Raw genomic sequence first — 27,082 nt, 5'->3', positions numbered from 1 at the left:
TCATCAAAGTTCAGTTTTGGCTATGACATAAAATATTGTACCAATGCATTAAATTTGTGAAGTTCTGTAATGGAAATTAAAATATGCCAAAAATCATTGACAAAATGACAGACATAACACTGAGATCTAGGTCTGTTGGCATGATCAATTTTGTAACAGCCATTAGCTAGTTGGATAAGAATTACTCCAGATTAAGATAGTAGTAATTTGTACTAGTATTAATCCATTAATTAATAGTAAAGCCAATGACTCTAAATTTCATATCATTAATGATCCACATGATTGCTGGATTAATTGGGTCACAGGCTAAGCTAACTCCAGTATTTTATTGCAAATCTATTCATGGGATTGCTAAAAAAATGTGCCAAAAGCATTTTCGTAATCAATTATCAAATTATTTAATAGGAATAGTAAAAACAAATGATTATATTTTTATTCTCATTATATATATATATATATATATATACATGGATTGACTGTGAAGATTAAAGAAACAGAAAGAAAAGAGATGTTCTTGTAGATTCATTACTTGTTGCAGGGTTAACATTTCTCTGCAATGCCATGTTGCATTGTTTCTACAGCTTCACTCACATGGGTGATGCATTAATTTTCAGAAATGAAATATATAAAGTACCCACTTTTTCAAAAGCATCAAGAATTACTTCCATCTTCCTTTCTTCTTATTTTTTGGCATATAGCAGTTTCAGTTGTCAAAATTTGCTTCTGAAAGAAGAAATAAAATAAGAACATGGAAAGTCCAGGAGAGGGAACAAAGGGCATTGCCTTGTGAATTGACACACGGCTCTAGGCTCCAAACATGCCCCATACTTCTAACATTGGCTGTTTTTGCAAAGCAATTCTTCTTCTTTTTCTTCTTTGAAATAAAAATTGTAGCGGCTATCATATCACAGCCTAGTAATTAACATCCCAAATATAATCCTTATTTGATTCAGAAATATTATTGTTAGCAATTGCCGAACTTGTTGCTTCTATCTTTTATATATTAGCAAGCTCAATGCTTCGTCATTGCTTATAATATTGTTGAGATGACCATGCTACTTAAGAAAAGTGTCGGAATTTAAAATTTTTATCCGCAATAATAATATTTTAAGTATTATTATTATTAGTTTATTTGAACATTCTTTTTGACATCACGCTTTATAGTTTGATAGAGAATATAGGAATTCATAAATTTTTAACGATATTAAAATACGATATTAGATGCGAAGTCATAGAATTGCTATTACAGCGAGTGTCAGAAGTTGAATTAATATCTTTTCGAATAGCAAAACGAAGTTAAGAGTGTCAGAAATTAAATCTCTTAATGTCTACACTTCTAGAATAAGCATTTTGACCATTAATTTGCTATCTCAATTGCTTCCTTATTTATATATATTGGGAATTGCCTTTCTTTTTAGTCAATGATTAACAAGGAGAGCAGAGAAACAAATATTATGTTAATATCCCAAGTTTATGTGCCAATGTAATATTTTTTTCTGCATATGAGATGTTCTATATCATTCCATTTTCAATTTTATGAGTTCTTAGATAGTCCGGTCTTAATTAATCACTTAATTAAATAAATGTGTTTTAGATAAAATAGAATACAACCATCTAACTCCACAAACACCTGACTAAACGACTTGCTTAGCATGTCGTACCACACATCTTGTGGAAAAAGAGACCCAAGAAAAAGATCCATTGAAGGACTAGAATAGAAATGCAGGGCAGGAAGTTAAGTGGGAATAGAGAAGCAGGTGGAGTGGCATTATGTGCGGAGTGATTAATGTAATGCAAATAACAACAAAACCATTTTATATTTCCATTTTCTGCTCCGTTGATTTTGTCATCATAAACTGCCCCAATATTCATACCATTACATTTATATATTGTCACCTTCTGGAAAAAAAAAAAAAAAAAACATGTGTTTTTATTTTAAAATATTTGTACCCATGCATATAAGAATAAAAAAAGAGTTTTTTTTTTTACTATTCCTATTATCGAACGCGAGACGGTGTATAAAATAATTATAAAATTTTATTAAAAAATGTGTATATGAGATGTAAAATATTTTAAATTTATATTTTATTATTCTTAAATATTTAAAATTACTTTAGATTACTGTATCAAACTAATAATTATGAAATTTATATTAAAAGAATTTGTTAAATTGTCAAAGATTTTTTTGTTTTTTTTTTTGTTTAAGGTTATTTTAAGATATTATTACTACACTTCAGTTTCATATATTTAAGGAAAAGATTTAAAAGCATAAGAACTGAAATCTTGACAATGATGTGACAAAATTTTTGCTAAATAAGAGGAAAAAAATATAAATATATTGTAACTTGAGGGAAATTTCTTTTCTTAAATTTCCATTTTTTAAAAAAATTAGGTGAATACCATAATTAAGAGGGCACCATCACAATAATTCCTCACTCCCAAATTAGAGATCTACTTTAACATATCTTCCAAGAAATTGCTGAAAAGCAAATTCCTTGCCAAATAAACAATATTGAAATAGACTTTTAGACTTCTGGTCACATATATATTTTTTTTCCATGAAGTGGTTGATTTCTTTAGGATAAATAATTGCAGGTTTTGCAAAATATATCCTTCTATGGTCTTTGATATTTCCAAAAGGATCTTAAAACATTGAACATGTTTAGAAGAAATCCCATGTATACATTAAAGAAAATAAGGGGAATTTTCAAATTACAAAATAGATAAATCAGAATTGTTAATTTTTTATATATATATATAGAAACTAACTGGAAAAGTGTTAAAATCTATGAAGTATTAAATTAAGACTTTAAAATTTAATAAATGAATAAATTATGCAATCAATTTTGGATCAATATCAGCAAACATGCAAAAAATTCTTCATCTATTTTAATCAATTTTGTCTAAGATTCACTAATATTAATAAGAATTTATCTTCCTTTATAATGAGATATAAAAAATGATTATCACATATTATATGAAAGAAGAATCAATATTAATAGAATATCTACATTTTTTTTTCTATATATATTAAAAAGAAAATCAATGTATTAAAGAAATCTAAGAGAAAAGGCCAATATGGGGCAAAGCTGGGCCACATAGTGCAAGAGGGCTTACCACCTCTAAAAGTTTTGCCTGCATGATTCTCACCTCCCACAGACCTTTTTGACCCTTAGATCTGTACTTTTAAACTAAATCAGGAACAGGCTCTGTTATTAACCTTACCCTGAAACCTGAAAAATGTAAGTGAAACTTCTCAAGCTTTGGCCTCTTGCCATTGTTGTCATCTCATTAGTCAACCACATCAGCCACTTCATCATCTCATCAAGATAACTTTGGTGGGTTAATTTAGGGATTTCAATAGCCACCATCCAAAATGACAATTATAACCATATTCTAAAAATTCCATGCAAGCAGATTCTTTGGTGGGATGAGTACTCCATGTAATCACAGTTGTAGTTGGAACAGTTAAAATTCTCCAATTAAAATAAAAAGTAATCAGTTTTGGCAATGAAAATTTGTTTCAACTAGAGATAGAGGTTAATTAAAATGCCAAATTGCAACCAAAACTGGCTATAAAAATACCATATTTCTCTCTCTATCTACTGCCCACTAAACCCCTCTCTCTCTCTCTTTCTCTCTCTCTCCCTATCTCTCACTCTGTCTCAATGCTGTTTCTGTCTCTGCTTCATTTTGCTAGAAAGAAACAGAATCCTTAGCTAAGACAGATTGTGAGGGAGAGTGTGAGCTTTGAAAGGGTAGAAAGTTTAGATTTTTCTGTTATTTCCTTTTCTGGGTAAAGAAAATAAGAGAAAAATAATTGAGCTTTCATGTCATTTACCTTCAATTTCCATGATCTGAGCCAGTTATACACAACCCCATTTCATCCACATTGTTAGAAGACCAAAACCATTGTCGTAAACAGATCTACTTTTCCTGTTCTGTACTTTTCTTGCTTGTTTTCTAGTGAAAATTTAGCTTTACTTGTTAGTTTATCCTCTGTTTTTTGCTCTGTTCTTTTGAGATAGAGAAAAAACAGAGAGAGACAGCGAGAAATGGCTGAAGATTCACCGAAACTGATAATACCAGAATCATTTCAGGTTTCAAGAGATGATATTGGAGCGCAAATTTCGCTCATTTGGGAGCTAATTAAAGCACCATTGATAGTTCCTTTGTTACAGCTTGGTGTTTATATCTGTTTAACTATGTCACTTATGCTTTTCATGGAAAGGCTTTACATGGGTATTGTCATCGTCCTTGTTAAACTTTTCTGGAAGAAACCTGAGAAACGTTACAAGTGGGAACCTATACAAGATGATTTAGAATCTGGGAATTCTAATTTCCCTGTTGTCCTTGTTCAAATCCCAATGTTCAATGAAAGAGAGGTATCAATATCTCTATCCATCTCCTGTTTATCTTCAATCTCTGTTTCTCGTCCTGGTTTTGACACTTTGTTGTGTTCTGTTATGGGTTTCGGTAAAGTTTATTGATTTTTTCGTTTCCTGTTACAATGTTTTTGTAATTATTTAGTGTTGTTTTTGTAATAGGTTTACAAAGTCTCAATTGGGGCAGCATCTAATCTTTCTTGGCCAGCTGATCGGCTAGTGATCCAAGTCCTTGATGACTCAACTGACCCAGAAATCAAGGTGCTCATTAATGGCCACTTTTCTCTCTTTTGCATCCTGAGGAAAAAAGAGGAACATTTTAGTAGACCCTTTTGCTGCTTCTGTTTACTACTATATATTAAAAGAAATGACTGACATTTTTTATTGTTGGGTGCGGTAATGAATTTGATACAGCACATGGTGGAGTTAGAGTGCCAGAGATGGGCAAGCAAAGGAGTAAATATAACGTACCAAATCAGAGAAACAAGAGGAGGTTACAAAGCTGGTGCTCTAAAAGAAGGATTAAAAAGAGGTTATGTCAAACATTGTGAATATGTGACTATCTTTGATGCTGATTTCCAGCCTGAGCCTGACTTCCTTAGACGTGCCATTCCTTTCTTGGTTAATAATCCTGACATTGCCCTTGTTCAAGCTCGTTGGAGATTTGGTAATGCTCAAACTTTTCTTTTATTTGCTTCTGATTCCTCATTTTGTTTTGTTTTGTTTTCACACTAACAATTCTACTCTTTACTGCCACGTTACATAGATAATAAATTCATTAAAGTACATCTATTTTGTATGTGTCGGTGACATTCATATCTTAGAATTGGTAATAACCATTTACAGTTACACTAAAGTTAACTCAGCGACAGATGGCTAGTTTTGTTTTTCTCATTCATTGCGGCCGAACCCATCAATAATATATATATTTTAAGCTCGAGACCTACATAATTCTCATTGGTAGTCGAGGGGAAACTTTTATGACTATTAATGAAGTATAATTTTTTATTTAGAGTAAGTAAATGGACTGAATTTGCTAATTATCTAGGTTAATAATGGAGTGTCGGTGGTCTTAGTATAGCAAGTCTTTTGTAAATTTTTATTCTTTTTGTCATTATGGGTAAGTAGTATCAGAAAAGATAAAGACTTGGTATTTTTACTTGCTGCATGGGGTTTAATGTGGGTTCACTAGAAACCCATCAATCACGGGGATAATGGGTCCCCTTTGCCCTGACTCACTTAGCCACCTTGATTGTGACATTTGTTGATCTGGTAACCGTACATCATGGGTCACAGGACCCACATGCTCCTAAAAGAAAAAGAAGCAAATGTGCACACCAAACCTAGTGTAGCAACTTCCCTGGAAATAAGTTGATTAGTTATTACATCCCTCCTTTACTCCCTACCAAAGTATCAATTAATTAGCAAATATCCCCTCCATTAGTCGCATTAATTATTATTATTAATAAAAATCTAATTACTACTTTTCTAAGTTAAGTAAATAGCCTAAATTTTCCGGATTTCAAGCACAAAATCTGCCAATCATTCAGGGTACTCTCGTCATTCTAGTGCAAGAAAACAAGAAAGTGAGTGCCTGTATTTCCTCCTCTTTAGAATACATCGTCAACCACATTTCTCCAGGGGTTAATTTGAAAAAGAAAGATTGTTTCAGGGGTACTTTTGTCATTTTGGGATTATACCCTTTAGCGGCAGCAGCACCTCGTCTTCTTGGTCACGTGCTGTTTTACTCCCTTTTTATCTAGTGAAGCCCATAGGTGGGTCCCTCTGTCGAATTGCCGACACTTCAATTTTTATTTTCTTTTATTTTCTTACAGTAAGTTAAAAATAAATTCTAAAGAAAAAAAAAAAAATCCCGTTACATTGGATAAAAATAGAAACTCCCTCTCCTTGACGTGGCAAAATCTAATTCGAGTCACGTTAGGACAAAAAGTAATCATCTTTTTTATTACTATGGATGAATAGACCAAATTAACTTAGTATTATACTAAATGAAGAGACATTTTGGATTCAATGTATATAATTAGTCAGCATGTAATTAAATTATTTTAATTATCATCCAATTATTTATAATGTATAACTAATTTTATTATTGCACTTTCTTATGCAGTGAATGCAGATGAATGCTTGTTGACAAGAATGCAAGAGATGTCACTGGATTACCATTTTACAGTGGAACAAGAAGTTGGGTCAGCAACTCATGCATTCTTTGGTTTCAATGGTAAACAAGGAAAAAAAGAAAAAGAAATTTTCAATTCAAAAATATTACCCATCTTTTATTTTTATTTTGAATCATTAAATAGGGCAGTGTAATGTGCATTGCTTAACTACATCTTACTCATGCTTATTTTAATGTTCTATGATAATTTTAGTTGATTACAGTACCCAATTGGGCTTTCTTTTTTTTTTAACAGGATTGAAGACTAGTAGTAACATCTAGTGGAGTGGACACTGAATTGATAGATTATTGATATATATATTAGTTTTAAATAATAAAGTATATATTAATCATCAAACAGCAAAATATAAATATTCATAATAATATCTGTCACTTTCATATTTATTATGGTGTATATACCAAATTTAGATAAGAATTTTTCAAAATTGAAGCACAATAAATATGTAAAAGACTTGTAGTGAAGTCAGTTTTGAACGAAGAGGACTAGTAACAACCTGTCATAAAACTTTCCAGCAGAAATAAATATTCAACAACTGATGACACTAATTGCATTGGTTGACAAAACAAGAGCTTTCATAATATGCAAGTTATCAACATTGAATGTTGCATGTTTTTGTCATCATTTGATTTCAAGAAGGCATGTGTTTTGTCTTGGTACTATACTAGTAACGAATAGATTTTTAACTAAGAAAAATGATATGTAATACAGGGACTGCTGGGGTATGGAGGATTGCTGCCATTAATGAGGCAGGTGGATGGAAGGACAGAACTACCGTAGAAGATATGGATCTTGCTGTCCGAGCTAGTCTCAGGGGCTGGAAATTTGTTTACCTTGGTGACCTCCAGGTATTTAGATTTTTTTATTTGATATTTTATAATTAAGAAATTCTTATTAGCTTGACTGTTGTTAGGTTCAAATCCGTAACTTTATAGCCCTGGAAACGAGTCTACTAAAAGATTATGGGGTTTGTTAATGTAATATTATTTGTTTTCGGTAGGTGAAAAGTGAACTTCCTAGTACTTTCAAGGCCTTCAGGTTCCAGCAGCACAGGTGGTCCTGTGGTCCTGCTAATCTCTTCAGGAAAATGGTGATGGAAATTGTTAGAAACAAGGTTAGTACAATTGGTATAAGTTTCTTTTTTTTTTCTTACAAGAATTTGTTTATTTGTTTCTAATGGCTCTTCCAAGTCTCTAATTTAAGTTTCATTATTTGAACAATTTCAGAAAGTAAGATTCTGGAAGAAAGTTTATGTGATCTACAGCTTCTTCTTCGTCCGCAAAATCATTGCTCATATGGTCACATTTTGGTTCTACTGTGTTGTTCTTCCATTGACCATTTTAGTTCCTGAAGTTAAAGTTCCAATCTGGGGAGCTGTTTACATTCCTTCTGTCATTACCATTCTTAATTCAGTAGGCACTCCAAGGTACAGTCTTTTTCACAATATGTTTTATTTCAAAAGCAGAAAGAAAAGAAAATATACCAAGAACAACCCTGTTTTTGGAAAATGCAGGTCAATTCACCTACTGTTCTATTGGATCCTGTTTGAAAATGTTATGTCTTTGCACCGAACAAAGGCTACACTTATCGGTCTGCTAGAAGCAGGAAGAGCTAATGAGTGGGTCGTCACTCAGAAAATTGGAAATACACTTCAGAAAAATGCAGATGCCAAGAAGGCAGGTCTCAAAGTGTTTAAAAGACCTCGATTCACATTCACCGACAGGTAAACATTCTTCAACAATTCGTTTATCAGAAAAAAACATTTTACCTGCCTCAGATTTTTATTATAATTAGTTGCACATAATTGTAAGTTTGTCAGGATTCCAATTTAGCATTTGGTAAACAGTCATGTCAGGATTCTGAACGATTGAGCAAATAAACAAAATACCAAATCCACATTATGATAAAAGTAGTTTTTGTCTATACAGGATCAAATCCCACTATTTTTAACTCCAGATTTTGGATTTTCTTGTGATATTTTATAATAGCAGCTGAGAATCTCTGTAATTTTTATATAGTATTTAGCAAGATAGTAGAGAAGTTAGGCTGTTTTGTTTATGCAGATTTGTTTCTGGTTTCAGTTGCAATAAGACAAAAGGGTCCTGCACTACCTGATTTTACATAACTAAACAAATAATTCATACATAAGACAAATAGATATATGTACACATGCCAGAACCAATACGTGGCAGACCCTTATTATTAGCCTGATCTTAGATTAGTTTAGATGATGGTGTTAATAAATAAATGCGTATAGATTCCTTTTAACCTGCAAAATTTTTTGTTTTTTCTTTCTGCTGTTTTCACAGACTCAACACCTTGGAGCTTGGATTTGCAGCATTCCTTTTCTTGTGTGGCTGCTATGATTTTGTTCATGGCAAGAACAACTATTTTGTATACCTCTTCCTCCAAACAATCACCTTCTTCATCACTGGAGTTGGCTACGTTGGCACAATTATTTAGTAGCAGCAGTGATACTGAAAATCCGCGGCCCGCGCAGCCATTTCTTTAGTCTTTCTCATCATGTTGTGTTTATTTTTTTAACCCTCCACAACACAATATATAAGTGGGGATATATCAGCAACAATCGTTTGCAATTCCTACTATTTCAGCTCATTTTGAAAAAAAAAAAAAAAAAAAAGAGAAAGAAAAATAGGTGATTCAATATGATTGGCAAGAAAAAGCCATAGTCATATGCATTCCTTAGAGAATTACATGTGAATCATTCTAGTGAAGTTAGAGAGAAAAGATATATATATATATCAGAAGAGAAAAATGCTGTTATTTTGCAAACACATCAATACAAGAGTCAAGGATAAAGAAGCCAGCAAAAACAGCAGCATATGCTTTAGGCAACAAATAATGATGTTTTCATTCACATAGATTGCTTGTAATTGTGAGATTTTGTACTTTTTTATTTTCCTTTTCTTTTTTGGGTCTTTCAATTGTTAGTTTTCCATAGTTTTCAGCTGAACAAGCTGGTGAAATGCAATGGTGTATTTGTAATCAAAGTTAATTTATTATTTCTACCTTTTCTTGTTCTTTATTCTCTTGGATACTACTAGAATAGATTTCTGATAAACTAATAGTAAGACTCCACAGAATTACAAGATTTTTTAACTGCATGCGGTTTCAGTGCATGAGATTTTTTGCATTAGAATGGATTGAGATCCTCTCATGCTGAAGTTAACATGGTTTGAATTTAAAATTTGAAAAATGGATAGTTTTTTATTAGATAACAAATCTCGACCATTGATTTTTCGTCAATAATTAAGATTGTACAAACATGATATATTATGTTCAAATTGAATATGAGATTATCTTAATCTGCTCGAAATATGCCAATACCAGATTAAAATCAATCGTGCCACTAAATGCTCCAGTCACTAGCAATATAACTGAAAAGTTAACCAGACTTGTAAGCTAAGTTTCTAGGCAAAATGGTGACAAAGATACATAAACACACTTCATCATTCCTAATCTTTGTTTTGCAAATTCTTTACAGGGCAGACATAAGAAAAACATCCTTATGGCCACTTTTTCATGCCTTGTTCCAATCATATGCAGCCTGTGATATAAATCATGCCAGGAAAACCATCTGATCAGGACTCAGCTCTCACTGCTTTATATTTTAATGGCACCTTGTGCTACACTTTTGGCATTACAAATGGTTACTCTTTGTTTTAAGGAATCAACTTTACAGAAAAAAGAAAAAAGACCCAAAAGATGCTCTATGTTTGGTTTCTTCAAGTATAAGTGTCAATGATCTGTGCTTACCTTTTATGCACTTTAATCAAGACAAAGAAAGGGAAGCACAATTATAATCTACAATGAATGGAGTAACAATTTTATAAATTTGTAACTACAGCCAATTAAGTATAAAACTAATTATTGCTTTAGCATTGGGAAGGTAAACAATCTTTTTACTATAGTAATTTTTTTGGGACTCATAACAATAATTAGTTCTGAAAGAAAGATTAGTTCATTTCGTTTTTAATGTAAAGTCATAGATTATGGAAACTTCCAAAGCAACCTGTTCTGATAGGCTTGATATAAGAAAAATGGCAGAAAACAATGTGCTGCTAATACTAACTTGCAATTCATCACCTCAACATTTTTGTGCCTGTTAAGCCCACATGCATTTCACAGTAGAGACTTACTAAAAATAAAGAAAGAGTTAGAAAACATAACATACAAGATACAATACTACCCATCTACATCACCCTTTTTCTTCTTTTCTTTCTTCAAAGAATTATTAATGATATGCTAGAAAATATATCAGAATCTATATTATATATATATGGCAAAATAGATAGACCATTAATTAGAAGCACTCTGTGTGCATGACCATTATGTTCTCTAGCAACCTATCCCATGCTCCAGCTGGACATATAAAAACTACATTCTCAGAATTATTGAATATCTCCAAATCTTGTGCCTTTAAGATCTTTGATATGACTTGTAAGTTATATCCATTGCCAACCACCCATTTATTTTTCTTCTTCTTTCAATTAAGAGATTGAATTGAACTTGCAAACCTCTAGCATATAGTTTCATAATTTTACCAATTAAGTCAATTTTAATGTTGCAAACAACCCATTAAGGAGCATTGCACCAAAAGCAATATACAGTTTCTACCTAAAATGAAAAGGGTAAAATATCATATAAAAAAGAAAGGGTGACATTATAAATGATGCAACCAACCTTTTCTTTTTCTCCTTTATATCATAAGTCTGACGAGTAGCATCCAGACTTTATTGGGTTGCTTTAATGGATCTTTATCAATTATTGTAGGAAAGAATCCTATACTTTGATTGAGACAAACAGAGACTGCATTTCTGTTGGCACTCTTCAAACACAAAACAAGCCCTTTCTAAGGACCCCCAATGGCATTCTCAATTTGTATGGTTATAATGAAAAGCCCTAAGAGACAATAACATGAAAATTTTTTAGATGGCAGACATCCACTTAGGGAAAGGAAAAGCCCTAAAAGTAAGAAGTGATTGCATAATGACTTTAATAAAAGGTAAAAGAGAGAACCCAATTCAGCAGGTAAATTTACAAGCAAGGGTACTGAGTTGAATCTTTCTTCTTCTTTTTTTGTAGAAAAGACATCATTGAGGCTTTGTAAAATATGTCATTTGGATTGATGATGTATGTATGGCCTTGAAAGGCATATCCACAAAGAAAAAAGCATATGTTCTGATTCTTTCTTACAATGAGTTTTACTTTGTCAAAATTTCCTTGTTAATGATTGTGTTTATGAACGGATGGTCTTGTCCTTTTCAATCTTCATGTCATTCTACATGCCTAAATTAACCTTCTTAATATTTAATTTGTAACTAAATCATCAAAATTCTAATTTCAATCACAAAAACTCTCTATACTATTTTTTTAATTATAAAATCTATCAAAAAACTGTTGTGAGAAATATTTTTCCCAGTATCCAATTTCGTATAATTAACTTATTATAAATCAAGTTATTCAATATTTTGAACAAATCTTGAAATTTGAAATTGGCGGTTATTTAATAAATTTTTCTAAGAAATTAAGCTATTAATTATTATTACTAGTGGGAAAAGAGTCTAAGTTTTCTTTATTTTATAACTCTGCCGGCCACACACTATGAGTGTCGGTTCTCACTCTAGAGTCCCATCCGCAACTCGCTTGGAAGAGGTCTCTTGACAAAAATAAGTAAAAAGAAAAAAAAAATGGAGATATAAAAAAGAAATAATGGGTAAAGATAGATGCTAATTTGATAAATAATAAATAAATGAAAGAAAATAAAATATTTAACACTTATTAAGTATAAAATTTATAGTGATTTCTATTACAGGAACTTAATTTTATATAGAATATAGTGACATAGAATACATTGTAAATTTTATAATGGCTGGATAAATATATTTCATGTCTTTATTTTAAGGACTACTAGTGGAAGTTTAGAGGCAAGATGTGCTTCCATTATTTTAAATAGGCTTAAAATAAAATCTTTCAAAACAGTTTTTTGAGTTATTTATGCCCTTATAATTGTATATATTAGTTAAATCTTTTTTACTCGATTTATAATCTAATACTCTAATAACGGGTTTGGATTCCATCTCAAATTAAATTATAATTCTTTTTAATATCTCGTGTCGAAATAAGATTTATATAATATGGTCGCCCTCTTTTTTTTTTTTTTTTAAATTGATAAAAAAGAAAAGCTGATTTTCTATAACATCTACTGGGTAATCTTTTTTTTTCTGTTCTTTTCCAGAGAAATCAAAGATGAGGTAGCAGAGTAACCGATTTTTCCCCTGTTATTGGGAAGAAAAAAGGAAGAAGAGAAGCATGGGAGGCACTGACAATGGTCAGTGATCTCATGTGATGTGGGGTTTTGTCAAGTAGTACAAGGAGACATGTTATTAAGAAAACAATATTGAAAAAACTGGAATTTTCCAAGTTCAGGTCCACTCACATCACAACCGACAGCGAAAATTCTGCCAACGCACATGCAAATTAGTATTTTCTTGTTCATCTATGGCAGGACACGTTTATATTATAATTTTAAATATCACCACAATCTTAATTGTTCTTTTCGGAGAAAATTAGGACACGTAGTTTTGTTTTAATTCCCCATCTAAGGTTCTAAGTTTATGATATCTCTCCTTTTTATACATTTTGTAAGAGATTAGATTATTAACGTTTAATTTTTTAACTTTTCGTATTATAAACTAAATAATACCTATTGTGTTTTATTATTATTATTATTATTATTATTATTATTATTTATAATAAGAAGGAGATTCTTTAAAAAAATTAAATTGATGAGTCATAAATTATATAAAATGAAATAATAAATCCATTATACTTGCAATAAAAATAAAAAATTACTTAATATATAGTAGAAGAATCAAATCTGAAATCTCTCGTTTCTAAAAATAAATTTTTTATATTTTAACTATGACTCAAATATATTATTAATTTAATTGATTACGTAGATTAATTTTAATCTATGCTACACGAAGGAGACTCCCTTAAGCCTAAACCATCATATCCTATCATTATCCTTAGTCTTTATTCTAAAATATTCCACTCAAATCAATAGAAGCAAAGACATTATTTTCTTTATTATTATTATTATTAAAGCTTCAAAACTCTAAGACAATGGTTAGGTTCATTTCATAACTTGTGAAGGGACTGAAACCAAGTAGTATAAGTTGTTAAACTTTGGACACATCCAAAAGATTTGTTTGATAGATTATATGTATTAGTTAGTTGAGGTGTCATCTCATTTTTGCTGTCTTTGTGTGAATGGGCATTTTTGGCACTGCCATTGTCTTCATCCCCTCCATTGATCCAACCAATGTGACTAATCAATTGGGTTCTCCTTTTCCATGTTGCCCATTGTCTGGGAACTCTTTGGCCCATTTTTTCCTGACACACGGGGTCACTTAGTTCTTCTACTTGCTAATGTTCTTCTTCATTTGTTTCCATTTTGGTTGCTCAAATATTCGATGATTCAGTAAATAAGGGCTCAATATTTCATTGAAAAAAGAAGAAAAAATAACTCAAATTTAACATTTTTTTTCTTAAATAAATAAATATACATATACTATCAGGTTAATAATAGCATGAATATATTTATTTATTTTCTATTCATTTTACCACATGTTGCTTAAACTTCAATGAGTCAGCCCCAACCGTAAAACTTGTGGTCTCAAATCTTTTCTGTTGCCCAGATGTATTGTAAGGATGTTGCATGAGGCCCAAAAGACATTTTGCTTTGGAAGAATAGGCCGGTAAGTGATAGAAATGGTCTGCAATTGGGCTAGCACAAGGACATTACAATGCATCCATAATTTTCTTATACAAATGTTAGATTTAGTATGGATGCGAGCTGGTCCGTTTCATATGTTTATTTTTCATTTTATTAACTACGCCATAAAAATGAAATTCCATTTAATACCAAAGAAATCCTTAACCTAAGAGTAAATAATTTTTATAATTTTACTATTACTAGATTATAAAGAGATGAATGGATGTGTAGCGTTTGTAGTCCAACGGTTAGGATAATTGCCTTCCAAGCAATAGACCCGGGTTCGACTCCCGGCAAACGCATTTTTGGCCCTTTTTCAAAAAAAAAAAAAAACTAGAGTAAACGAAGATTATAATAAACGGTGTATTTTGGGAAAGCAGGACGAGTTATTAAAATAAAAAACCCACCATTTCAATTCAAATTCCTTTTCTTTTATTGTGCAGTGATCCAGATTGCCCAAATTCTTAAACCGTGTGTAAGGAATGGTGAGATTGTTGCAGGTATTGCATTTCACTGCCACCGAACCGCAGCCATGGCTAATGGCTCTGCTTTATAGGCGCAACCAATGAAAATGACATCCCAAATCATGAAGTGAAAAAGAACCGCAGCCAAGGCTAATGGCTTTGCTTTATAGGCGCAACCAATGAAAATGACATCCCAAATCATGAAGTGGAAAATAAGATTTATAAATAAAGAGGAATTTGGAAAAATAGTAAAAATACCTGAATTATAAGCTATTGAAAGCTTTACATTCTGTTAGAAAATAATCTAAATAAGATGAAGTTTTATAGAATAAAAAATATATAAAGTTTTAAAAGGTAATTTGTCTGATAATACATAAAGATTTTAAAAGTTAATATAAAGTTGTTTCAATTATAATATGTTTGTGGTACTTAATATATTTTTTCTAAATGAGAATTGAAAATATTAAGTGCACCCCTCTATTTATTTTCTTTTGAAAAGAAGAAGAGCTAGTGGAATGGACCCTTACTTCATGCCAGTCGGTCGAGTAATACATGTGGGAACAGAACTAGTGTAATGGCTTAACCTCGCGGCACAAAAGAAGGCTTATCTGATCTCTCTCTTGCGATCCTTCCTTTACGAGGCCCAACTGATTAATTGATTGTTTGATGCCATCCTCACATATTTTATCCACTTGATTCTGTTTTATTTTACAAAAATTAAATAGTAAAAAATATTTGACAGTCGAGTGAAAAGGAAAAATTCACAAGCTTTATTCAATAACAAAGACTGAGATCACAATACTAAATATTTAGACCGCGCCATCGAAAAGAGAATGTCGAGAAAGAGATATTGAATCTATTAGTGATTGGGCCACCTCTCCCTTTCCTTAATATGCAGCTTCAATTTTAATATCAGTTTGCTTTCTCCATCGCCCAAACACAACTAGTCGAAATGTGTAATAACAATGAAAAAACTAAATAAATAAATAAATAAATACTCCTACTTATAAATTTTTTGTTTTTTCAAAAAAGAAAATAAAAGAAATTCTATTTTCTAAATAGGGCAATCAACAGTAATAAAAAATGCTGGCTGTGGGGTTCGAACCCACGCGTGCTTATGCACAGAAGATCTTAAGTCTTCCCCCTTAACCTCTCGGGCAAACCAGCTCGCATGTACGTACATTCCAAATTTTAATAAATCAGATATAATGATAGACATATCATACAAACATAAACACGCTATCACCGCCTTGTACGCCCTTATATAATTAAACTGCCTTCTTCGTCGTTCAAACTAAATTTAATCAATTTCTGATTTGGAGTCGCTCAATCGTAAACCATAAAGATGGCAGAGCACTTGGCGTCGATATTCGGAACGGAGAAAGACAGAGTGAACTGTCCGTTTTATTTCAAGATCGGAGCGTGTAGACACGGTGACCGGTGTTCTAGACTCCACACAAAGCCAAGTGTAAGCCCTACGCTTTTGCTTTCGAATATGTATCAGCGACCTGACATGATTACTCCTGGCGTCGATGCTAATGGCAACCCTATCGATCCTCGCAAGATCCAGCAGCACTTTGAGGTCTCTATCAATCAATTTCTTATTCTGATATTATTATCCACGTCCTATTGATTTATATACTGAAGTTTTCATATGTAGTGATGAATAGGAATTTTAATAATTTTAATAAATAATTTTTTAAAGAAAGAAAGGACAATAATTCATTGTAGAAGCATCCCTGGCTTACACATAAATAAAGCAATTTAAGATCGGTGTATATAGTTTATTTTGATGAGGCAAAATTTCGATAGGTGAGCACTGTCTTATGCATTTTTTAACAGAAAACTCTGCTAATTTGTAGTCTAGAATGGTTTTAGTGCACTTTTTTTTCTTATAATGATTATATGTACACTTTGTTTTTGCTGGCTTACTTCCGTTTGATATTTTGATCAGTATATTTTATTGCTATTGTCAAGGCAATTTGATGAGTATTTTATATTTTATATTGATACAATTCATTGTCCATTTGAAATTTTGTAGGAGTTCTATGAGGATCTGTTTCAGGAACTAAGCAAATACGGAGAAATTGATAGCCTGAATGTCTGCGACAACCTGGCTGACCACATGGTAAATTTTCTTCAACTGGACCCCGTTCTTTTCTTCTTTGGCCGTTCTGCTATTTGTTCAAAACTCCTAATATTGTTGTTGAACAGGTGGGGAATGTGTATGTTCAGTTTAGAGAGGAGGAAGATGCTGAAAATGCACTTCGGAATCTGAGTGGGAGATTCTATGCTGGTTAGCTTTCTCCTGTTTAATATACCTGTTATCTTCGAATTAAAGTTTTATTCTATCACATGGTTTGATTGATTTGTAAATGGTGATACAAATGGGTTGGTATATCAATTTATTTCAGGTCGTCCTATCATTGCTGATTTCTCCCCAGTGACAGACTTCCGTGAAGCCACCTGCAGGCAATATGAGGAGAATGCTTGCAATCGCGGTGGCTATTGCAATTTCATGCATCTCAAGAGAATTGGCAGGTAAATAGCTTCTCATTTTATTCACACTATCTTACTTTAAATTGTAGTATTTGTATCTTAAATTATACATCCCTTGTTAGGGAGTTGAGGCATCAATTGTTTGGGAGGTACAGACGAAGGCGTAGTCACAGCCACAGCAGAAGCAGAAGCCTCCAGAGGCACCGGAGCCATGAAGAGTACTATCATGTTGGCCGTGGTTCTGGTAGAAGATATGATGATGAGGACCGCTATCGTGGAAGTCGGAGCAGGAGGTACAGGAGTATAAGCCCTGATCAATCGAGACGAAGAAGTAGAAGCCCTGGGTTAAGGCGTAATCGAAGCCCAGTTAGGGAAGGCAGTGAGGAGAGGCGTGCTAGAATTGCCCAATGGAATAAGGAAAAGGAGCAGCAGCAGGAAACTGCAAAACAGGTCAACACTGATAGTGGCAACAATACAAGTGGAGTTGGTGATAATGGGTATAAGCAAAATGGTAATAAGGATCATGGATATCAGCAGCAAGGACAGTATGCTTATTGATCCATTTTAGATGCCTGGTAAGTTTCCCCTATATTTTGTGCTTTACCTCCTCATGTAGGATCTTCGTTTCTAGCAAATACAACCCATTTAATAAACATAATAGCTAAAAGCCATTTTCCACTGTGCAGGTGGTGTGCAGGTTCACAATACTGTCATGTGGAATGTTTCTTTTGCATCTTTATTCATGATGCTTGATTGTGTGCTTGAGTGCATGATGGGCCACTATAATTAGAATGACCAACCTCTTCATTAACTTGCATTATTAACACATTCCGTAATGGCAATCATCATGCTTTTTAAAATAATTGCTTTCCTATGAAGTGTTCCAAAATCTCAAGTGTTATAGTCATGAAAGATGCTTTGTCTGTTGAATTACCAGTTTGAAATGTTTTGACAATCAATCGAAAGTTTTTTTTCCAACTTTGTGAAGCTCTTTAGGACATTAAGAACATGTTATCTCGATAAATATAAGTGCAGACAGTTCGATGATAACTTCTAATTGCATGCTTGTCTAAAATTCATATCATTTTGCTTTTGTATGCTTGTCTGAAATACATTTCATCAAATTTTGATTGCATGCTTATCTGAAATTCATTTCATAAACTCTTGCTTGCATGCTTGTCTGAAATTCATTTCATTCTTGTATTTATAAGTGTGTTACAGTCAGAGATCTTATGACCACCTCACATTTCCGGCTATTGAACGATCAATTTTGCACGGTTATGTATTGGGTTTTGCTCTTATAAACTCCTTTTCAAATTTTCATTTGATAAGAATTAGTTTGAGAGCTTACACATTTTACCAAGTTGTGCAGGTTCAGGTATCCCTGCTTGTCAAAGACCCAGCCATTGTTAATTATTATAATAATAATTCTTACCATGAAATTTGTGTACAGGTTGTTGGGTGTGCTTTCAGAGGCAGGTTCTGCAGGATCTTCGTCAACAGCTGGATTGCTTGCTTTGTTAATTTTAGGATATTTTAGGTATTAGCTTAGTTAGCATTTGTTATTGGTACAGGCACAGTGTTGTATTTGCAGTTGCAGCCTTCTGCTGCCCTGAACTAGGCTTCAGAATCTTGTTAAACTTAAAGGTCTCCATTTGAGTTTTTATTGTAATAATATTTGGGTTCTGGACATAAACTTCGCGATCTGCTTCACTTCTTTAGCATTTATTATGCGTTTTCCACCGTTCAATGGCTTATAATTCATGTCAAAATGAAATGAAAAAAAAAAAATAATAATATTATATAACTCTAGTCTTAGTCTAATATTTATTGAAAATTTGTATATTATGGTCTGAATTATAGTTTCAAATGAGATGCGCCTCCTGGTCAAAAGGTCAGTCCTTTAGTTGCAAGGAGGACTGGTCATCCCCGGTGTCACGTGCCCACCTCACAACCAGGCAAGGAAGGCTACCTATGTGCCAAAAACTGCCCAACGAATGCCCATATGGACGAACACGGCCGTGTTGGTTTCAACAATGCCCGTGTTGCCAACACGTCCATGAGCACGCCCGTGCTGGATGAAACGAAATGGGAAGGAGCTAGAAACTTCTGGAGAACACGGCCATAGTAGGTAACACGGCCAAGAACACCAGACCGTGTGCCCAACACGACCAGGAAGGCCAAACCGTGTTACCAACACGGCAAGTAGCACGACCATGTTCCCAACACGGCCTGGAACACGGCCATGTTGACGGACAGGGTGAAAACTATAAATAGCTCCTCTATGATTCATTTGAAAGGAGAGAAGAGGGCTGGAGAGTGAGAGTCCATATACGGGAACAAGGGCAGAAATAAAAGAAGAGTGTGTGGGCACAAGGTGTGCCAAAATGTAGCCATATAGAGGGAAAGAGTGTTGCTCTACATAGAGTAAAGAAAGATGCTCTATGTAGAGATTGTCGTAGGAGTAGTTATGTAGATTAATACATGTTATGAGAAGAGCTTATGATTGTGTAGAGAGAGTGTGTGCTCATTGTAAGTGTAAAGAGCTTTAGTGTGAATTAATCAATACAAGTATACACTTCCACAACTCTTGCGTCTCTTTGTGCCACTTTTGTGAATTTACTTCCACTAGCGTATTTGCTATCATTCTGCCGGGTTTGGCAATCAAGGGAAGGCTGACTAGCTATCTTGATTTTCGGGGAAATCAAGCGAGCTAGGCCGCACGTGGGCAAAGTTTTGAAGATAAAACAAAACTCACGTGACAGTTGGTATCAGAGCAAGGTTCGAGACAAAGCCAAGTTCGAGACAAAGCAGGTTAGTATCACGCCACAGTTGGAAGTATAGCGCGGATAAGTTCTTTGGAGAATTCTTGCACGAGGTAATGGCAAAAGTGGTGAGCAATCCGCTTCTACCGCTCCTCTAAGGGAAGGAGGAAAGGGTAGCGGAAAGGGCTGAAGGGATAAGTCCCGAGTTGGTGAGCAATCCACTTCTACCGCTCCTCTAAGGGAAGGAGGAAAGGATAGCGGAAAAGGGCCGTAGGGAGAAGTCCCGAGACGTGGTTGGCGCGATGGAGGAAAGGATAGTCAAGGGGAGACTGCCATGTCCGATTGGGTTAGGATCGAAGACATGGACCTTCCAATCCAGAAGCCAAAGTCCAAGGGGGACGTTAGAGAGCTTCGCGAGGAGATGGAAGGTGCCTTAAATGATTCTCGCCGATAGTTTATCGAGGGACTATGAGGCTCCTAAGAAGTGGACCTTCGCATCGAGAAGCCAAAGTCCAGGGGGGACAATAGAGAGCTTCGCGGGAAGATGCAAGGTGGACCTTCGCATCTAGAAGCTAAAGTCCAAGGGGGACGACGGAGAGCTTCGCGAGGAGATGGAAGGTGCCGTAAATGTGCTCGAGGGACAATGAGGGACAAGAAGTGGACCTTGCATCGAAGCTAGAGTCAAGGGGACGATGTAGAGCTTCAGCGGGGAGATGCAGTGCGCTGAATGTGACTCTTAACAAGTTACTTGGCCAATACTTGGAGAAGGTTGATAAGCTCGAGGGAGCTTAACTTGTGCAAGACCGCGTTGGCAAATAGTGGGGGAGCGCAAGTAGTGATGGTCCACAGATCGACGAATTCTTGTGACAGTTGGAAGGATATTTTGATACTTTGAGCATAGTGGACGACGCCATCAAGGTAAAGTCCGTATCTCTCTCTACTTAAGTAATATTGTTACCAAGATGGAAGTACGAAGGAAGTGACGAAGGTGGTGGAGATAGAGGGAAAATCTTCCGCCAAGGATGGTAAGGCTTCATGCAGGGATAAGGGCAAGTGGAAGAAGGAAGACAGGTGTAGTTCTTCCCCGAGAAAGCTTGCCTGCTTCATCTGCGATGGACCCCATCGTGCATATGAGTGTCCAAAGCGTGAGAAGCTTGGAGCATTAGTGATCACCGAAGAGGAGGAGCAAGAAGAAGAACGAAGACTTGCTTCCCTTCGACTCCTCAATGCTATCCAAGCTAAAGTGGAGCAAAAGTCTCGTGGTCGGATGTACGTGGAGATGAACATCGGAGGCAAAAGCATTCAAGCCATGGTAGATACCGGAGCTGATACAGTATACATGGCGAAAGAGGTGGCTGACTCTATAAAGCTGCCTTATGAAAAGGAAAAGGGCTTTATTAAGGGTGTAAATGCAGAGAGGCTACCTATCATTGGCATAGCGAGGAGGACTAACATCCGAATAGGCCAATGGCAAGGTAAGGTCGATATCACCATTGCTCTTATTGATGATCAACGGTTTTATCTTGGTATCGACTTCCTCGACATGGTGAAGGCTGTCTTGGTTCCTTACGCCAACACCATGTGCATAATGGAGAATGGCCGACCTTGTGTTGCGCCGATAAAGAGGGAGCTAAGCCAAGATATGTTGGTATCGGCCATACAGCTCTCTAAAGGAGTAAAAAGGAAGGAGCCAACCTTCCCAGCAACCCTCAAGATAGAAGGAGGTCCTCTTGTTGAGGGTGCTATACTTTCAAGCCCTATCCAAGGCATGCTTGACGAGTTTGAAAATGTTATGCCTGAGCTGCCGAAGAAGCTTCCTCCGCGACGAGAGGTGAACCACGAGATCGAGCTGGAATTGGGAGCCAAACCACCCGCCTTTGCATCCTATCGTACGGCGCCTCCGAAGTTAGGTGAATTAAGGAGGCAATTCAAGGAGCACATAGAGCTTCGAAGGCTAGGGTTGAAAGCCTTGAGGGGTAACGAGCTCTATGTCAGGGAAAAATGCTCATTTGCCCAACGAGAAGTGGTATTCCTAAGGCGTATTGTTGGCGATGGAAAGATGGATGGATTAAGGGTGAAGGCCATCCAAGAATTGGGAGCTGCCGACCAAGGTGACCGAGGTGAGTTCTTTCCTTGGTTTGGTGAACCATTATCAGGAGGTTCATCAAGGGCTATTCTTCCATTGCCATTCCGGGTATATTAAGGAAGGGTCGAGCTTGGGAGTAGTCTACGAAGTGCCAACAAGCCTATGAGAGGCAAGTCTACAGGCAAGAGTCTACAGGCAAGAGTCCTTTTAAGATGGTTACGGGCAGGCAACCCTACACACCAGGTACTCTTGCCGTGATATGGTCCAACCGCAGTCTACCCGCTCTCTTAGTAGCCTTGACAGGTTTCTTGATCACGGAGAGCTTGCTGTTCTTGGCATCAGCCTTCGACTTACCTCCTTTCATGACGAATCCTGTTTGGTGAGTTAGGGTTCGGGTTTGATAGAGAAATTCAAGCTAAGGGGGGAATGAAAAGAGCAAGCGGTGTTGCTCGAACCTATTTTGGAGAAGGCATTCAAGCAAGTGAAGAAGCGGGCGGACAACAAAAGGAAACCAATGGAGTTCAATGAAGGAGATAAGGTGCTTGGCAAGCTATACTAGCATGGCAAAGACGACGGACTTCATTTGGGACTCCATAAGAAGGTATGATGGACCTTTCCCCATAAAAAAACGAGTGGGAAAGGTAGCAAACAAAGGAAGCGTGCAAGGTAGATCTTCCACAAGGCATCAAGATCCATCCCGTTTTTCCTGTGAGCATGTTGAAGCTTTATAAGGAGGATCACGATGACCCAAGCCAGGGTAAGTCTACAAGAGCTCTTTGGAAGGTGCGGGCTCAGTAGGACAAAGAGGTGGACTACATCATCTCCCATCGTAAGGCGCCACAATCCAAATAACCTCCCACGACGGAGTTTCTTAAGGAAGGGACTCCCCGGAAGTGAGACAAGTTGGGAGCTGATTCGTGACTTGTGGCAATTCGAGGAGGAAATCAAGAGCTTACGAGGAGAAGGCAATGAGGGCGTTACCAGATTGAGTGTGGGAGAATGTCACGTGCCCACCTCACAACCAGGCAAGGAAGGCTACCTATGTGCCAAAAACTGCCCAACGAATGCCCGTATGGACGGACACGGCCGTGTTGGTTTCAACAATGCCCGTGTTGCCAACACGTCCATGAGCACGCCCGTGCTGGATGAAACGAAATGGGAAGGAGCTAGAAACTTCTGGAGAATACGGCCGCGATGGGTAACATGACCAAGAACACTGCACTGCAGCCCAACACGACCAGGAAGGCCAAACCGTGTTACCAACACGGCAAGTAGCACGGCCATGTTCTAAACACGGCCTAGAACACGGCCATGTTCCCAACACGGCCATGTTGACGGACAGGGTGAAAACTATAAATAGCTCCTCCATGATTCATTTGAAAGGAGAGAAGAGGGCTGGAGAGTGAGAGTCCATATACGGGAACAAGGGCAGAAATAAAAGAAGAGTGTGCGGGCACAAGGTGTGCCAAAATGTAGCCATATAGAGGGAAGAGTGTTGCTCTACATAGAGTAAAGAAAGATGCTCTATGTAGAGATTGTCGTAAGAGTAGTTATGTAGATTAATACATGTTATGAGAAGAGCTTATGATTGTGTAGAGAGAGAGTGTGCTCATTGTAAGTGTAAAGAGCTTTAGTGTGAATTAATCAATACAAGTATACACTTCCACAACTCTTGCGTCTCTTTGTGCCACTTTCGTGAATTTACTTCCGCTAGCGTATTTGCTATCATTCTGCCGGGTTTGGCAATCAAGGGAAGGCTGACTAGCTATCTTAACTTTCGGGAAAATCAAGCGAGCTAGGCCGCACGTGGGCAAAGTTTTAGAGATAAAACAAAACTCACGTGACACCAGGGGCTAGCTGCAGACTTGGCTCTTGCCGCCTCAGCTGCTAAAGCAGAGAAGGGCATGGCTATATTGAAGACTATTTTTCATGTAATCTTGTTCTCTTCCAAACAAACGGTCGCCAAAGAGTTTTAATTTGTCTTCTTGGCATATCTTTTTGAAGCCATAATTTTCTAGTGGCCTGGAGGTGAAAAAGTATAAATGATCTTTTCTTGTGCCATAATTTTAGTCACTTTGACACCTGGAGGAGGATCTATTTTCTAATCTTTTATTTTTTAGCTGAGATCAAGGATTCATATAATTAGTCTGACTGAGTATTAATCTTGCCAAGAAAATAGTCACATCCTGACCAATGAAAATATTTTGGTAGAAGATTTGGTGCATGATCATTGCCAAACTTATCTTGCTTTCTTGTTAGAATTTATTATATAAGATGATTTCCTTGAACTGCCAGTATTCACAGTCCAGCAACCAAGCTCCAAGAAAGCTACTGAGGATGCAAGGTATTATAATGATCCAGTTAAATTCTGGCATATACCTGCCCTTGTTGATTCCTGTTAGTCTAAACTGAATCCAAAAACTGTATTGATTGTATATATGCTGTATTTCTTGAAGTTACTGCATAGCCTGAAGATGGAGATGATATTGCGACATGAGGGTATAAGGAGAGAACAACGTCGGCCTCATTTTGATGTTCCTTCAGAATTCCTGGAAGCCTTTTCCTCTGATCATCAATGTTGTGATAACAAGCTACAGTCTCCAACTCCTTCAGGAAAATATGTACTTGTACCAGATGGCCTACATTGTTCAACGTGCTACTCTATTCATGGGTATCCCTCCCATGAACAAACCGAAAGAGAGAGTGAAGATTTCCTACAACTTCTTGAGCATTGTACATGTTTCTGTGCATACATCGAGTTACCTCGACATTGGTTAGTAATGTTCAATGATTACTTGAACCAATATTTTGACAAACTGGATCGCAAATACAATTCTTTAGAAGAAATGATGTTAAAGAATCAGGAACTTCAAGAAAGATCATGGAGACTTGTCAGGGAAATTGAGACTGAGAAAGAAAGTTGTTCGGTCGATCCAGTCTTTCAAAAGTTATTAGAGATGCCAGAAGGAATTCTTGAAGATTGCAAAATTTGGTTTCCTGAAATCCTGAATTTTCTTCATGAAAATAGACTAGGTTTTTGTCAGGGAGATGTTAATCTATTATTGAATTATCTTTCTCAGGCTTATTCTTTAGTTCATTGTAAATACTGTTCTATTTCCAGGATGGCTATTTAAGCAGGTTTTTGGCAAGTCAGTCCCGAATTCGGAGGCTTTTTCTGGAAGAACATTAATTTTAAGATGGATTTTCCTTTCTGGAAGAAATTTATGGAAAAAAAGATTATTTTTATCAAGAATTTTTCTCTTTCTATGGGACCTTATTATCTAATTGGAGGTGGGTATTTCTCATATGTATACAATATTAAGCAAGATTTGGTGGTGTGGTACTTGCCCAATTTCTGGCATGAAGATAACTTTGGATTTGATCCTGAAGGAAGAACAATTTCTTACAATGCAAAATACTTTTGGTATGGAATTGAAGATTCCCAATTCGGTTGCTACTACAATAGAGCAACTCAGGAAGTTTATGACTGTAATATGCTGCAATTTCTTGAAGAATACTATTAATCTAGAACTCTCAGTCTTTGCAAAGATTAATTCAGAGGAATACATTTTTCAATGCATAATATATAGTATCCTTTTTTTTTTTTCTTGATATAATAAAGATTATATTTATTAAATATATAATAGGGAAAAACATATCATTGGATCCTAACAGTCATAAACTCATGTTCTTGTTGATGTGATCATCAACTCATCAGGTTTGTTTGAAGAAATCATTATCTTGTTTGAGCTATAAAAGTAGTAATGACAAACAGATGTATTGGAATTCATATATATATATAAACAAAGATATCAAATTCAGTAATTCTGTCTGTATATTTGTTTTTTTTTATTTATAATCTATAATTGTATGGGAATTCTTTTAATGTATATAATTAATTATTTATGTTACTATAATATAAAAATAAAATATGCATACACGAAAAATAAATACTGAACTGGTAAAGGAAAAATTGTGTTCAGTTTCTTAATGTATATAATTTAATTTGCCGTATGATCAGAATTTTGCTGCCTTTCCATATGCTCGAAGATTCATGTGATGGAGGAGGTTGTCACATATGCTCAGGCTTTCAATTTCACCATACTTGCTTAGTTAATTAAATACATACTCATAGAAATCCTGTAATTAATTTCAGAATTCTAAAAATTCAAAAAAAAAAAAAGAAAAAAAGGAAAAAACACCAGGCGAATCAACAAAACTGACAAATCAATGTGCTAAGTGAGAGCCATTGATTCCATGTTCAGACCTTTTCCTGAAAGAAATAGGGAAAAGAATTCAGGCGAACGAACTTCGAGTTTTAAATTATTCTGAAAGGAATAATCAAGGAAATAAGTATCACCTCAAAGTGGTCTTGGAGACGACGGGGATGGAAGTAGCCCACCTTTAGGATTAAAGATCATCAAGTCAGGGCCCCGACACATATTGGAAAGCAGAAGTGTAGTGCTGATGGTGGGCTTTAAGTGGGTTCTATTGCATCGGCCTCCATGTCTGCAAAGCTCCAACCTTGATTGGCCTTGTCTTTCTTCGTTCCAAGTACTCTGCCATTGATTCACATGGTTTATTGTAAGAAAAAAAAAAAAAAAGGAAGAAGAAACAAAGAGCTTAGCAGCTATCAAGTAGGCACTTTAGATTTTTTTTTTTCCCCAATAGGACTAGGAATTAAATAAGGGAAGTTTGCCAGAGGCGATTATACTGTTTGATTAGGATTCTTATTGTGTTTGTAGTATATAATTTACATATAAATATATGAAATTAAACTTTAGAAAAAAAAAATTGATTGGTTGAATTAAATTAGAAGATTTTATATTAAATATTGAAACTAGAAATGGAGAACAACAATCAAAGTCCAATTCCGAATAAAATATT

At 35.3% G+C, this 27,082-nt stretch overlaps 3 protein-coding genes and 2 non-coding genes across 7 annotated transcripts; 4 read left to right on the top strand and 1 right to left on the bottom strand.

Annotated features, from left to right (window-relative positions):
- Positions 1-3,593: 3,593 nt before the first annotated feature.
- On the top strand, positions 3,594-9,621 carry LOC8267002 (glucomannan 4-beta-mannosyltransferase 2). Its single transcript, XM_002527399.4, has 9 exons — positions 3,594-4,385; positions 4,548-4,646; positions 4,800-5,052; positions 6,514-6,624; positions 7,292-7,428; positions 7,581-7,694; positions 7,807-8,006; positions 8,094-8,303; positions 8,890-9,621. The coding sequence occupies exons 1-9, from the start codon at positions 4,056-4,058 to the stop codon at positions 9,041-9,043; spliced, it is 1,608 nt and encodes a 535-aa protein (XP_002527445.2). The 5' UTR covers positions 3,594-4,055; the 3' UTR covers positions 9,044-9,621.
- Positions 9,622-14,611: 4,990 nt separating this feature from the next.
- On the top strand, positions 14,612-14,683 carry TRNAG-UCC. The gene has a single exon. It is a non-coding gene; the product is annotated as a tRNA-Gly (tRNA).
- A 1,246-nt stretch (positions 14,684-15,929) lies between these two features.
- On the bottom strand, positions 15,930-16,012 carry TRNAL-UAA. Its single transcript has one exon. It is a non-coding gene; the product is annotated as a tRNA-Leu (tRNA).
- A 103-nt stretch (positions 16,013-16,115) lies between these two features.
- LOC8267025 (splicing factor U2af small subunit B) lies at positions 16,116-19,040 on the top strand. Of its 3 annotated transcripts, XM_025158839.2 has the most exons (7): positions 16,116-16,427; positions 16,887-16,973; positions 17,060-17,141; positions 17,260-17,386; positions 17,467-17,919; positions 18,031-18,041; positions 18,798-19,040. In XM_025158839.2, the coding sequence occupies exons 1-5, from the start codon at positions 16,191-16,193 to the stop codon at positions 17,900-17,902; spliced, it is 969 nt and encodes a 322-aa protein (XP_025014607.2). In that variant the 5' UTR covers positions 16,116-16,190; the 3' UTR covers positions 17,903-17,919; positions 18,031-18,041; positions 18,798-19,040. The 3 variants fall into 3 exon arrangements, with proteins under 3 accessions (XP_025014607.2, XP_015579851.2, XP_002527446.2); XM_015724365.3 differs by lacking the exon at positions 18,031-18,041; XM_002527400.4 differs by having other exon boundaries at positions 18,031-19,040.
- A 5,340-nt stretch (positions 19,041-24,380) lies between these two features.
- On the top strand, positions 24,381-25,812 carry LOC125370975. Its single transcript, XM_048378475.1, has 2 exons — positions 24,381-24,539; positions 24,652-25,812. The coding sequence occupies exon 2, from the start codon at positions 24,670-24,672 to the stop codon at positions 25,327-25,329; it is 660 nt and encodes a 219-aa protein (XP_048234432.1). The 5' UTR covers positions 24,381-24,539; positions 24,652-24,669; the 3' UTR covers positions 25,330-25,812.
- The last annotated feature ends 1,270 nt before the right edge of the window (positions 25,813-27,082 follow it).

This window comes from Ricinus communis, chromosome 8 (assembly GCF_019578655.1).
Source record: "Ricinus communis isolate WT05 ecotype wild-type chromosome 8, ASM1957865v1, whole genome shotgun sequence".
In the NCBI taxonomy this organism is placed as follows: Eukaryota; Viridiplantae; Streptophyta; class Magnoliopsida; order Malpighiales; family Euphorbiaceae; genus Ricinus; species Ricinus communis.
Note: the sequence above shows the minus strand (reverse complement) of the source record. Positions and strands in the feature narration are given on the sequence as shown.